Consider the following 12,360-nt stretch of genomic DNA (forward strand, 5'->3'; position numbering starts at 1 on the left):
GGAGCCGCCACCGGCCCTCCCCGCGCCGAAGCTCTGCCGCCCCCGCCCCCGCCCCCGCCCCCGCCGAGGGCGAAGGGCCTCGTATCGCGAGACTTCCGTCCTTCCTCGGGCGCTTCCGCCGGCTCCCAGATCGCGCGAGACCGCGGAGGGAGTAGGAGCGTGTGGCGCGCGCGGCGGCCGCGACGGACGCAAGATGGCGACGGCGACCATAGCTCTCGTAAGTGGGCCGCCGCGACCGCGACCGCGGGCCGCCGCTCAGCTGGCGGGAGTGGGCCGTCGGGCCGGCCAGGGCGCCGGAGGCCTCTCGGGGGACGCGCAGTGGCTCCCGGCCCCCGCGGCTCTCGCTCGCGCGACGCGGGGGCGGGGGCGGGGGCGGGGCGGGCGCGAGGCGGGGGCCGGGCCGGGCCGGGCCGCCGCTTCCGGCTCGCGGGCGACGGCTTCCGGCGGTCGGCGTCGGCCCGGGCCCGGCCGCGGAGAGGCCTCAGGGCCTGCAGGGAGCCTGCGCTCCCCGCTGACGCTGCGCGCGGGGCCGCCCCGGCCGACGCCGCTCCGGCCCCCGAGGAAGGAGGGAGGTGCTGCTGGGGCGCGAGTTTCCGGAGCCGCGGCTGTCCCCGGCGGCCCAGTGGGGCAGGGGCCGTCCCTGCCTGGGCCGGGGTCTGCGGGCGCCCGGAGCAGGGAGCCCCTCGCTGCCCCGCTCGGCGGTCACCCGCTTTCTAGTGATGCGGAGTGAGCGGCCTGGCCGCAGAGCCTGGGACACCCGCCCTTCCGTGCTGGGGCCTCCCCTGACCCTCTTCCCTCCCCACCCGGTTCCAGGAGGGTCTGATCTAGAGCCTTCGTGGCGTCACCGCGCGTATTTACCTGCCACCAGCCCGCACGCAGAGTGCCCTGCCGAGGCCGGGCTGAGAAGGCGACTGTTCCGCATGTGGCTGGAGGCTGGGCAGATAGGGAAGACGTCTGGGGGTCAGGGAGCGTGCCTTGGCCAGGCCGGGAGCGGGGGGCTGGCACCCAGTGGGGGAGGCTGCACCGGTGTCACTGGGGCACAGACTGGCTCCCCCGGCCCCAGCTTGCGAGGGGAGCCCACTCTGGGATTCTCAGATCTGGCTAATCTTCTTCTACCACGTCCTGCTTCCCGTTGAAGCCACAGGAACAAGTGACCTTCGTGAGAGGGAGGTTAGGAACGCGATGTTGGTGGAGGACCTGGTGACGGTCCGGACAGCGGTTAGAATTGGACAGTGGAGGGGAGGGCGGCTGGGCGACAGGGACGCAGACTCCTGGGAAGGTGTGGAGGGGGAGGAGAAGCCCGTGAGAGTGAATGGCTCGTTTCCCCTGAGCATCCTAGAGCAGCAGGAACGGCAGGCCGTGGCCTTGGCGGCTGCTGGAAGCTGAAAGTGGAAGCACCCCGTTCTTCTGGAGCCCGAGGGATGCCCTGGCTCAGCTCTGCCGTGGCACAGTGCCAGACACGCGTGCATCACCGTAGAGGTGGGCATGGGCAAGAAGTCTGAGCCCCATAAGTTGAGGTTTTTAACAGGGCTGTTTGTGGCCCATTGAATTATTTTAAGAGGTTAACATGCACGGGTCAGTTGGGGTGTGGAAATTGTAGAATCCCAGGCTCACATCAAATTCCGGGAGTGACATCCAGGCTGTGGCCTGATGTGTTCCTCTCCTACCCTGTTGAGGGGACAGGTTTCTAGATAGCCCGTGTCCTTGTCTTGTCTGAGTTGGGCGTAGTGAGAGCTTGTTCTGTCCTGTGATCTGTGCCTGCTCAACAGCGCTGGTTGCTGTCTTAAGATGTGGCTTCAGGAAGGTGGGGTAGAGTGACCCGGAGCTTGGCTGACAGTCCTCTGGTAGGGAAGGACACAGGAAAACGCAGAAGTGCTTCTTGTCACTTGTGCCTTCCACCTGGTGGTTGCAGAAACAGGCCACAGCCCTTCCCAGCAGGGACACAGTCTTGTGGTGGCAGCGTGTGTCTGTGATTTACCAGTCCGTTCTTCCCTACCTTTCACAGCAGGTCTCAGTCCTGCTTGTGGCCATTACCCTGGGGTTTCATTTGGGGCCGGGGGACCAGACCCTCTCCCTTTCCTGTGGGCACCGTCGCTTTCTCCTCCTGAAGACCCTGGCCTGCGCGCTCCCTGCTAGGCCTCCCTGGCTGCTGAGGCCCAGTGTGCCTCAGTCCCCTTCTTCACATCCTGAGCTTGATTTTCTTCTCAGCGCTCATGAACCACAGAAGTCACCTTATGTAGGTGCTGCTTGGCACGTGCCTTGTTTTGTTTTTCCTGCATCCAAATTGACCAGCACAGAGGCTAGCCGTCTGGTAGGTAGCATGGCACTTCATGAAGAGGACTGAACAGACGGAAAGCATCCTGCGGCAGCTCTGCTTTGGGGATTTGACTCTGGGTGTTCCACCGATGCTGTTAATGACTAGAACGTAGGGCTTGCTTGCTGTGTGCGTGGATGACGTGGAGTGGCTTACCGAATCTTCGTGCCAGCCCCAGGACACAGACCTGAAGAGCCAGAAACCTGGAAATGTTAAATAATTACCTAACTTTTCTGGTTTTCTAGTAGGGATAATCCTCTTTATTCTGGGCTGCTGAGCAGTGGCAGTGTGGGCGTTTGGGTCCCAGGTTCATGGGGCCACGTTGCCTCCCAGAGGGGACTTCTCAGGCTTTGAGGTGCCATTGCCTGGTGCTGAGGAGCTTAGTGACCACCAACCTTTTCTACTTTCATTGCCAGGGAGTGACAGCATGTGACTGCTTGTGATGATAAAAGGCAGTTTTCTCCAAGCCTTCTTAGCATCTGCTTAGGACAGAAGCTGAAGCTCTGCGGGACGAGGAACTTGTTTTCTCTGGAGGTGATGGGATGTCCCATGTAGTATCCTCTGCTGGACTAATTGTTCCTGAGAAGGCTTTTCTGAGTTGTGTTCTCCCAGCAATGTCCTGCTTCCTGTGTTGGCTATTCCATTAGTTTGGGAGAACAGGAAGTTGTAAATGTGCCCTGGGGTCGGCTCTGTTCATGGGTCTGAGAGCTGGATTGCTTCCCCAGACCTGAAGTGATCTCTTGCTGTGAGCCTTGAGAGGGCAGTCTTTGCTCCAGATGTGCTCCTGGGGGTGCCAAGCCGTACGCTGACCTGTCCCCCAGCTGCGATACACCCACTCGGTGGGACCCATTGTCAGAAGGGCCTCCCCCATCCTTTGGCTCGTTCTCTGCGAAGTAGCAGTGGTGCTGAGTTCAGAGCAGCTCCAGCCAAGGTGCTGCTTGAGGGTTAGCCACAGCTTCTGTGCCCACTGGCCATGTCTCCAGCACACACAGGCTGGTGTTGCTGTCTCCTTTGGGGCTAGAGCCCATGAGACCCCCTCTGGCCAAGTCAGCCCAGCCTCTGGCTTTGTGCACAGGGCTCCAGGGGCAGGCATGGCTGTCCCCTGTGTTCCTAGATTTCGGTGGGTCTCGTAAGATGGGAGTGGGGTAAGTGCTCTCAGTTCCCGCCGTGCAGCCTCTGAGAAGGTGGAGTAGGTGTCAGGGCCCTTCCACCAAGTTCCCCTCCCCACAACATGTTGCCCACCACCCTTGGCCTGTCTGCTCCTGCCATCCTTTTAAGCGGAGTTGGGAGCTGTTCCTTCCGTCCGGCTGGTTCTGCATGGCAGTGGCTCCATGGCCCTTCCGGGTATGGGGTATGGCCAGGCCCTTAGCTGCCTTCCCTGGAGTTATTCAGTGCTGGACAGCTTGACTGCTGGGGGAGGAAGGCTTGTGCGTGCAGACCACCTGCCTGGCCCTGTCATTCAGAGGGCAGCCCTCTTCAGAGGTGTCTTCAGGAGGGGCTTGGGGTGTGGGCCTGACCAGAGCCTGTAGAAGGCATTGGGCCTGATTCATGCCGAGCCCGGGGGCCCAACCCAGACGTGTATGGGGTGCTCGAGAGGTGTCCTTGTCTGCCTCAGGAGGGGTGAGAGGAGATGGCCAGCTGTGCCCCTTGTCATCCTGTCTGGCCTGGCCCAGCCTGCTGGCAGGAGAGGCACTGATATTTAGGACCTCAGCTGTGGACCCAGGGGACAATGCTTTTCCTTGGCATGGGGGAAGAGCTCTCCTGTCTCCTGTCCTGTCCCTTCCTGATGGCTCCCTGTCGACTCTGGGCTACCCTAGGTCCTGCCAGGTCAGCCAGGACCTCATGCCAGGGTCCTGATCAGCTGCAGGTGTTCTGGAAGAATGGGTGGAGTGGAGTGGGGTACTGTGGGATGCACAGGGGCCAAGCCGGAGCTGGTCTCTTCCTGTGTCTGTGCTGGCTTCTCTTTGTCGTCCGTGGGCACTTAGCCCTTAGCTAGGGAAGGGGAGAGAGGGCCGGGGTGGGTGGGCCTTACGACTGTCCATTACAGCATCTCCTTCCTGCCTGCAGCAGGTCAATGGCCAGCAAGGAGGGGGGTCCGAGCCGGCGGCGGCGGCAGTGGTGGCAGCGGGAGACAAATGGAAACCTCCACAGGTACTGACCTTAAGCATCCTTGCCCTCAGGCCTGCCCGCCCGCCCGCCTGCCCGCCTGCCTGCCCGCCTACCCGCCTATGCATCCCTGGGCCCAGAGAGAGGGGGTTGGGCGGGAGGAGCCCTAGGGACTCTTCTCTGCCTTCTGGGCAGAGGCTCCTGTCTTGCTCCCTTACCTCCCAGCCTCAGGCCTGGCTCCCGCCTCCCCCCGTAGTGTCCACCCTGCTTCTGCGGTGGCTCACAACCTCGTGTGTCTTCAGGCTGTGGACAGATAGTGATGGTGGTCAGGTGGGGGCTGAACCTGAGCCAGGGTAGGTTGTTCGCCATCAGTGTCACACGAGGGAGCGGGCATGCTGTTTCAGAACAGGATGGGTATTAATAGAAACACGGGTCTTCATTTTGGATCTCAAATTTAAATAAAACAACAAAGCAGAATAATGTGTGAGCCCAAGCATGGGGGTCTGCCTGGGACTCGGGCCAGGCTTCACAGTGGGCGTGGGTAGATCTTGTCTTGCTCTGGTTGTTTCACCCTTGGGAGCTTGTCCTATAGGAGGTGGAGCCAGTCCTTGTCGCTGGGCAGTAGGGTGCTTTGTGCTTCTCCGTGGCAGCGCCTGCCTCCAGGGGGCCCTGGGGGGGCGCTCACCACGGTGGCCTGGGGGCCCTCCTGTGGGCCCCCCAGTACACTGGGGGGAGGGCTGGCTGTAGTGTGCAGCCTGGATCCTAGGAGTTCATAGGGGCTGAAGCAGATGGGCAAAGGGGCCAGGCCGTCCCTCTAGCCAGCCCTCCCCGCCCTGGCTGATGGGAGAAGGGCCTTCTGTTTACGGAGACAAAGAAGAGATTCAAAAGTTTCTGAGGGGCTGGGAGGGGGTTGGCATTGATCACCATGGTGACAGCCTGCTCGAGTCCCAGCCCCCAGCTCTCAGGGCCTCTGTCCCACTAAGGAGAACCGGGCTTGCGGCCAGCTGGGAGGCCCAAGAGGACAAGCCTCAGGGGCCAGACTGGGTCGCCAGAGTGGGGGCCTCCACGCCCCTTCTGCCCTTTGACCTTGTGTTGGAAACCCAATACTTGGGCTGGTCAGGCTGGTGGTTCTTGGGGTTTGGATCAGCTGGCCCTTTCCTGCCTCCTTTGTACCTCTTCTTTGCTCGTAACGTCCGCGTTGGGGATCTGCCTCTCTCCTCCACTGTCCCTCCTGAGGCTGCAGAACACCCCCTCTGGAGGGGGCTGGCGGTGGTCTCTCATTGCAGTTGCTGGGTAGCCCCAGGCCCTCTGAACTGGTGGGCAGGCACGTGTGATCTGACCCTGGACACACACACAGAGTCTTTGGTCTGGTGGCTGTGCTTTTCTTTTTGCTCGCACGGCTATATTCTTTCCCCTGGAAACAGCTTAGAAATGGATTTTGACAAAAGGAATGTAAACTTAATCCTATTGCATCGGCTCTGTCTGCAGCAGGCTGTGCCTGCTCCACCCCCATTCCCCCAAAACCTCTCCGGGTCCTCATGTTCGCTTGGCTAGGGTCTGGCAGGTCCACTTTTCCTCTGTGGCTGGTCTGCTCCTGGCTTCTCTTCCCAGGGGGCTCAGCACAGCCCAGGGAGGAGTCTGGTGGAGGTGGGGTGGAGCCCTGCTCCAGGCTGTTATGGACTGGGAGAGCAGCTCCAGGTTCTCCATAGAAGGCAGGGATGGGGCGGGGGTGCATGGAGGTGTGCCGGGAGGGAGGCCCTTTCCTTTCTCTGCTCCTTGAGTGGTCCCTGGAACTCCACCCAAACAGGGACGCCGAGTCTGTGACATGGCTGGGGCTGTGGGGAGGAATGGGGCAGGGGTGGATGCCACGGTAGTCTAGGAATAAGGGGTCCCTGCACATCCAGAGAACCATGGCCTCTTTTCTCACAAAGGATGGCCAGGGCCACCTCTCTTGTACAACATAATACTGAGGTTCTGGGGTCATGTTTGCTACAAGGGCTGGGCCCCTCCTTCTGCTTGCTGCCTGTCGGTAGCTCCTGAGGAGGCCTTTGTGGCCTGGGCCCTGCAGCCGCTCTGGATTATCGCAAGGCCCCCAAGGTACCTGCCTTCCTCAGTGGCATGTGTCTTGGGTGGGGCGGGCCCACATCCAGGCCAGGCAGGTGACAGTCTGCGGTAGGCCCTGCCTGTCCTGGGAGCGGCCTGGGTTGGGGGCCGTGTGCAGTTGTGCGTGGGGGGGGTGTTCCCGGGCCATTGGAGGGAGGTCTCGAGCGTGTCCTTAATGAGTCCCCTGCTCCCCACCGCCAGGGGACAGACTCCATCAAGATGGAGAACGGGCAGAGCACAGCCGCGAAGCTGGGACTGCCTCCTCTGACGCCTGAGCAGCAAGAGGCCCTCCAGAAGGTGAGAGTGTACCTCCCGGGGAGTTGTGCGCGTGGTGGTGGTGGAGGGCGGTCGGCAGAGGAAGGCGCATCTCCCCACAAGCTGGGCCCCCCAGTGCTCCTCACCACCTTCTCCCGTAGGCCAAGAAGTACGCCATGGAGCAGAGCATCAAGAGCGTGCTGGTGAAGCAGACCATCGCGCACCAGCAGCAGCAGCTCACCAACCTGCAGGTGAGCCGCCGGGCCCTACCCTCCGGCCTCGGTGCTGGCTCTGCTGGAGGCCGCCCCCCCGCCCCTCCCCACCACCTCCACCTCCTCTTCCTCCTCTTCCTCCTCCTGTGCCTGTGGCCGTCCCCACGAGGCGATGTGGTTCTGTTTCTCAAGGACTCGTTCTTGGGGCACCCGGGTTCATCCATGAGGCATGAGTGGCCCAGCCTTACCCATCTGCTGAGTGCCCATGGCCCCCTCCCTGCCCTTTCGCTGTAGCTGTGCCCCGTACCCTGAGTTGGCTCCTCCTCTCGGACTTGAAATTGTCGCCTCAGGTCACCTCTGTGCCCAGGTGACGGTGCAGCATGTAGGGGCGATCCTCCCCATCCCCATGGCCTCGGATAAGAGCGGTCAGGCCCTGACCCTTGCAGTGAGTCCAGATCACCTGAGCTGGGGTCCAGGACAGAGGACAGGCTAGGGGGCTCCTCCAGCAGGGCCCTGCTCTAGCCCTGTGGCCAGAAGCCACAATGGCTGTGGGGAAGAGGCCAGGGCGAGGCTGACAGGTGCCTGGGCCTCGAGCCCCCTGCCCCCCTGCCCAGCCCTCAGGAGATGCCCTGGCTCTTCACTGTGCTCCATCCACACATACTCCCCCTCACCACCACCTCCTCCTCCTTCTCCTCCTCCTCCTCTTCCTCCTCCTCCTCCTCCTCCTCTTCCTCCTCCCCTCCCCCCTCCTCCCCCTCCCTTCCTTCTGCCCCGCCGGCCAGGCTGTGGGGCGGGGCACCTGGGGCTCTGAGGCCCCCCTGGGCAGGTGCCGGCGGCTGGCCAGTTGGCTGGCAGTTTGGGAAGGCAGGCGGACCTCCCTGGCAGGGCGGGGACTCCGGGCCTTGCCGCTGTCTGCGTGAGGTGTGACAAGAGCGGGAGACTGCTCGGCTCCAACAGACTGAACTCTGTCTTTACTGTCTTTCAGATGGCAGCAGTGACAATGGGCTTTGGAGATCCTCTCTCACCTTTGCAATCGGTCAATAGACATGCTCACTTCTTCCGGGGCTCATGTCCTTAGTCAGGGCTAGAGGGGGGCAGTGCAGCCCGCGTGCTGGGGACCTTGCTCCCCTAGCCGGCCCTGCCCGCCAGCTCGGGACGAGCGCAGCAGAGCGCCAGGCGTGGCGGGGCCAGTGGTGTGGGCGGGCACCCACCCGAGACCGCCCCTGGGGAGGCCTCCATCTGCTCTGAGGTCCCGCCTTAAAACTAACCGGCCAGGTAACTGCGGAGGGCAGCAGGCCAGGAGGGTAGCTGCCCACGCCAGGCCCACCTGCACCCATGTCGCCTGCACGCACAAGGCGCAGCGCCTGGGCCTCCAGCTCTGCCGGTCTCCAGGCTGCACGGGCTCCTGGGTTGGGGTCAGGCCCCCGAGGAGAGAAGAGTCCTAACTCACGGCCCCATCAGACCCTGGAGGGAGGATGGATGGATGGGGTGGGGGTGGGGGGCTGGGGGGTCCCAAGCAAGCAGGAGAGGGAAGGGCAATGACTTGGTCCTCTGGGCCTGGCTGTCAGCAAGGTGTAGGGGCCATGCAGCCAGGGAGCAGGCAGGGGCTGGGCTGAGCTCAGTGGGCCAGGGAGGAGGCAGAGGCGGTAGCTGAGGCCTTGGCTGCCACGGGCGGAGGAGTCTGGGAAGGAGATGCTCCTCCATCCCCCAGAGCTGAGGAGGAGGCCAGACCCCGCTCCACGGAGTCTGAGGGGGAAACATGGCTCTTTCCTGGGGGTCTTCCCTGAATGCGCTGCTCTCACAGGGGAGATGTGGCCCTGTCTTTGAGGGCCAGACAGACCCAGTATCTTGTCTGGAAAGTGTCTGTCTGCGGGGAGATGTCAGGGAGAGGGCTCTTGGCCCACCTGCTGTGGGGAACCCCACACTGAAGAGGAGACATGCTCCTATCCTGGGGAATTTTGACCTAAGGGGCAGATACGGTTTCACGTTGGGGTACCTGGTGCAAGTGGGGACACAGTTCCACCTTTGGTGGTCCTTGGTCTCAGCGGGGGCCTGAGGCCTACTTGTCAGGAGCCCAGTTTGAGGAGGACAGTCCCATTTGGGGGGAATTCCTAGTTTGGGGGATAGGTGGACCTGATTTTTAGGCTCCTCTCTGAAGGAGGGGAAGGCTTGGCCTATATACTAGGTCAGCTGGTGTCTGAAGAGGGTCTCCAGTTGTGGGGGCCTTTAGAGGGTGAGGGAAGCCCCTGTTTATGGAGAAGCTAGAGCCAGGACCCCATCTTCTTTGCCTGTCCTGGGCCTATGGTGTCTTCCCCAGAGCTCAGCTCCTCCTGGTGGCCCGCTGCGTGTGGCTGTGGAAACCCCCCCTGCCTAGCACATCGTGTAGTGGTGGCAGGGGTGGGAACCCCATCCCTGAGGGCCTGGAGCAGTCCCTTGGCCCCAGCTCGCCCCAGTGCAAGGCATGTGTGCCCAAGCGGAGCTCTGGGCCTGCTGGGCCTGTTACCTCCCCGCTCCAGGAGCCCTGGGGCTTCTCTTTTTGGCAGTTCTGCCACCTTCTGAGGGTCCTTGGTGCTGCAGATGTGAGCTCCAGCCAGCCCTTTTTGTCAGGTGCTCAGCACATGGGGGTTTGCAGAATGCTGAGCCCCAACCTGAGTTGGCCCTGCATGAGCAGCTGCTCCTTGTTCTCTCTGCAGGGGCCCCCATCTGGGCTCCTGACCTCCTCCCCTGGGCTCTCTTCTGGGCAGCAGCTGCCCTGTCTTCTGCCCCTCTCTCGCCTCCACACTAGTGGGTCCCTCCAGCTTGGATGGCTTCCCCCCCCCTCTTCTGTCCGAGCACTTGGCCAGGACCCTGGGAGGATCTGCCACCGGCGCCTGGGGGACCTGGTCCCCAGACTGGAAGGGGGCAGGGTGGGAGGGCATGCAGCCCTGCCTCCTGACCACCCATCAGCTTTGCTGCCAGTCTGCCCAGGACCTGCATGGGCTGGGGTGCGCCCGGGTCCTACCTTTGGGCCCGGCCTTCTGTCCTGGGGGCAGGGTCCTACTGACCCCTGCCACCCTGCCTGCAGGAGCTGAGCCTGCACCGCGCTGCCGCGTGGGGAGCCCTCCCCACGGCGGAGCTGGGTAGGTGGGCCAGGAGGGGAGTGGGCTGCCCAGCCTCTTACCACCCCCTCACAAGCCAGTGGCTCTCTCTCCCCTTGTGTCCTGCTCCAGATGGCAGCTCAGCGGCAGCGGGCACTGGCCATCATGTGCCGGGTCTACGTGGGTTCCATCTACTATGAGCTCGGGGAAGACACCATCCGCCAGGCTTTTGCTCCCTTTGGACCCATCAAGAGCATTGACATGTCCTGGGACTCCGTCACCATGAAACACAAGGTGGGCTTTAGTCTGCCCCTGCCCCGCCCCTTCCCACCTTGGGCTGTGCTGGCCTGACCACATGCTCCTGTACCCAGGGCTTTGCCTTTGTGGAGTACGAGGTCCCAGAAGCGGCACAGCTTGCCTTGGAGCAGATGAACTCAGTGATGTTAGGAGGCAGGAACATCAAGGTGAGGGCCGGGGACGTGGGGCTCCGGGCTCAGGACAGTTGCACTCTGTCTTCAGTCACCCCAGCTGTGCTGAGCAGCCTCTCTGAAAGCCTGAAGAGGCCAGGCCTGTGCTGACTGGGGCTCTGTCCCCTGCCTCTCTCCCAGGTAGGGAGACCTAGCAACATAGGGCAGGCCCAGCCCATCATAGACCAGCTAGCTGAAGAGGCACGAGCCTTCAACCGCATCTACGTGGCTTCTGTGCACCAGGACCTTTCAGACGACGATATCAAGAGCGTATTTGAGGCCTTTGGCAAGATCAAGTCCTGCACGCTCGCCCGGGACCCTACAACTGGCAAGCACAAGGGTTATGGTTTCATTGGTGAGTTCGGAGAGACTGAGGTGAGGGTGGGGCCCACCTGGCACTGTGGCTAACCCTCACTGCTGCTCCTGCCCTGCAGAGTATGAGAAGGCCCAGTCGTCCCAGGATGCCGTGTCTTCCATGAACCTTTTTGATCTGGGTGGCCAGTACTTGCGGGTGGGCAAGGCTGTTACACCCCCCATGCCCCTGCTTACACCTGCCACACCTGGAGGCCTCCCGCCTGCTGCTGCTGTGGCCGCAGCTGCAGCCACAGCCAAGATCACGGCTCAGGTGAGGGCTGATCTAGTCACATACTTGATTTGTGGGTGACAGCTTCTCCCTCCTTCATCCTTTGGGGGTTGGCTCTGTGTGTGGTCTTGAGCAGAGGCAGCCAGATCAAGGACTGAGTGTGGTGGCCTTCTGGGTTGCAGGAAGCAGTGGCTGGTGCAGCGGTGCTGGGTACCCTGGCCACACCTGGACTGGTGTCCCCTGCACTGACTCTGGCCCAGCCTCTGGGGGCTTTACCCCAGGCTGTCATGGCTGCCCAGGCCCCAGGAGTCATCACAGGTGAGCCTGGGAGGGGCAAGGCTTCCCTTCTTCCCTTGCCAGTCCTCTGGGCATAGCCCTCTACACCCATGGACATTGCTCAGCTATGGCCACGTGGTGCTGGGTGCCTTCCTGGGAAGGGTGGAGATGGGGGAAGAGTAACTGCTGGACCTGGTGGGTTTGCTGTAGGTGTGACCCCAGCCCGGCCTCCCATTCCGGTCACCATCCCTTCTGTGGGAGTGGTAAACCCCATCCTGGCCAGCCCCCCAACACTGGGCCTCCTGGAGCCCAAGAAGGAGAAGGAAGAAGAGGAGCTATTTCCCGAGTCTGAGCGGCCTGAGATGCTGAGCGAGCAGGAGCACATGAGCATCTCCGGCAGCAGCGCCCGCCACATGGTGATGCAGAAGCTGCTCCGCAAGCAGGAGGTGGGCAGCGGGTGCTGGTGGGGTGGGCAGGGGGAGTGATCCAGCAGCTATAGCTTTCAGCTGTCCCTCCTCGCACAGTCCACAGTGATGGTTCTGCGCAACATGGTGGACCCCAAGGACATCGACGACGACCTGGAGGGGGAGGTGACCGAGGAGTGTGGCAAGTTTGGTGCTGTCAACCGCGTCATCATCTACCAGGAGAAGCAGGGCGAGGAGGAGGATGCGGAGATCATCGTCAAGATTTTTGTGGAGTTCTCCATAGCATCCGAGACTCACAAGGCCATCCAGGCCCTCAACGGGCGCTGGTTTGCTGGCCGCAAGGTGGTGGCTGAAGTATATGACCAGGAGCGTTTTGATAACAGTGACCTTTCTGCGTGACCTTGGCCCTGTTCCCTGGACTTGCACTTGCTCCTTGTTTCCTCTGGGTTTTATAGGGTGATTGATGTGCTGGTTGGTGTCTCAGGCCAGCAGCCCCGTGGGGATAAAGGTGCAGATGCTGTTGACCCTCAACATCCCTGTGT

At 62.2% G+C, this 12,360-nt stretch overlaps 1 protein-coding gene across 9 annotated transcripts; it reads left to right on the forward strand.

Annotated features, from left to right (window-relative positions):
• Positions 1-59: 59 nt before the first annotated feature.
• Positions 60-12,349, forward strand: PUF60 (poly(U) binding splicing factor 60). Of its 9 annotated transcripts, XM_041768774.1 has the most exons (13): positions 581-1,479; positions 2,731-2,848; positions 4,382-4,465; positions 6,725-6,820; positions 6,940-7,029; positions 7,976-8,026; positions 10,200-10,361; positions 10,439-10,531; positions 10,676-10,889; positions 10,969-11,159; positions 11,300-11,435; positions 11,604-11,839; positions 11,918-12,349. In XM_041768774.1, the coding sequence occupies exons 4-13, from the start codon at positions 6,743-6,745 to the stop codon at positions 12,215-12,217; spliced, it is 1,551 nt and encodes a 516-aa protein (XP_041624708.1). In that variant the 5' UTR covers positions 581-1,479; positions 2,731-2,848; positions 4,382-4,465; positions 6,725-6,742; the 3' UTR covers positions 12,218-12,349. The 9 variants fall into 9 exon arrangements, with proteins under 9 accessions (XP_041624711.1, XP_041624712.1, XP_041624706.1 ...); XM_041768777.1 differs by lacking the exons at positions 581-1,479; positions 2,731-2,848 and adding an exon at positions 60-217; XM_041768770.1 differs by lacking the exons at positions 581-1,479; positions 2,731-2,848 and adding an exon at positions 111-217 and having other exon boundaries at positions 4,385-4,465.
• Positions 12,350-12,360: the final 11 nt, after the last annotated feature.

The sequence above is a fragment of the Vulpes lagopus genome, chromosome 9, assembly GCF_018345385.1.
Source record: "Vulpes lagopus strain Blue_001 chromosome 9, ASM1834538v1, whole genome shotgun sequence".
NCBI lineage: Eukaryota > Metazoa > Chordata > Mammalia > Carnivora > Canidae > Vulpes > Vulpes lagopus.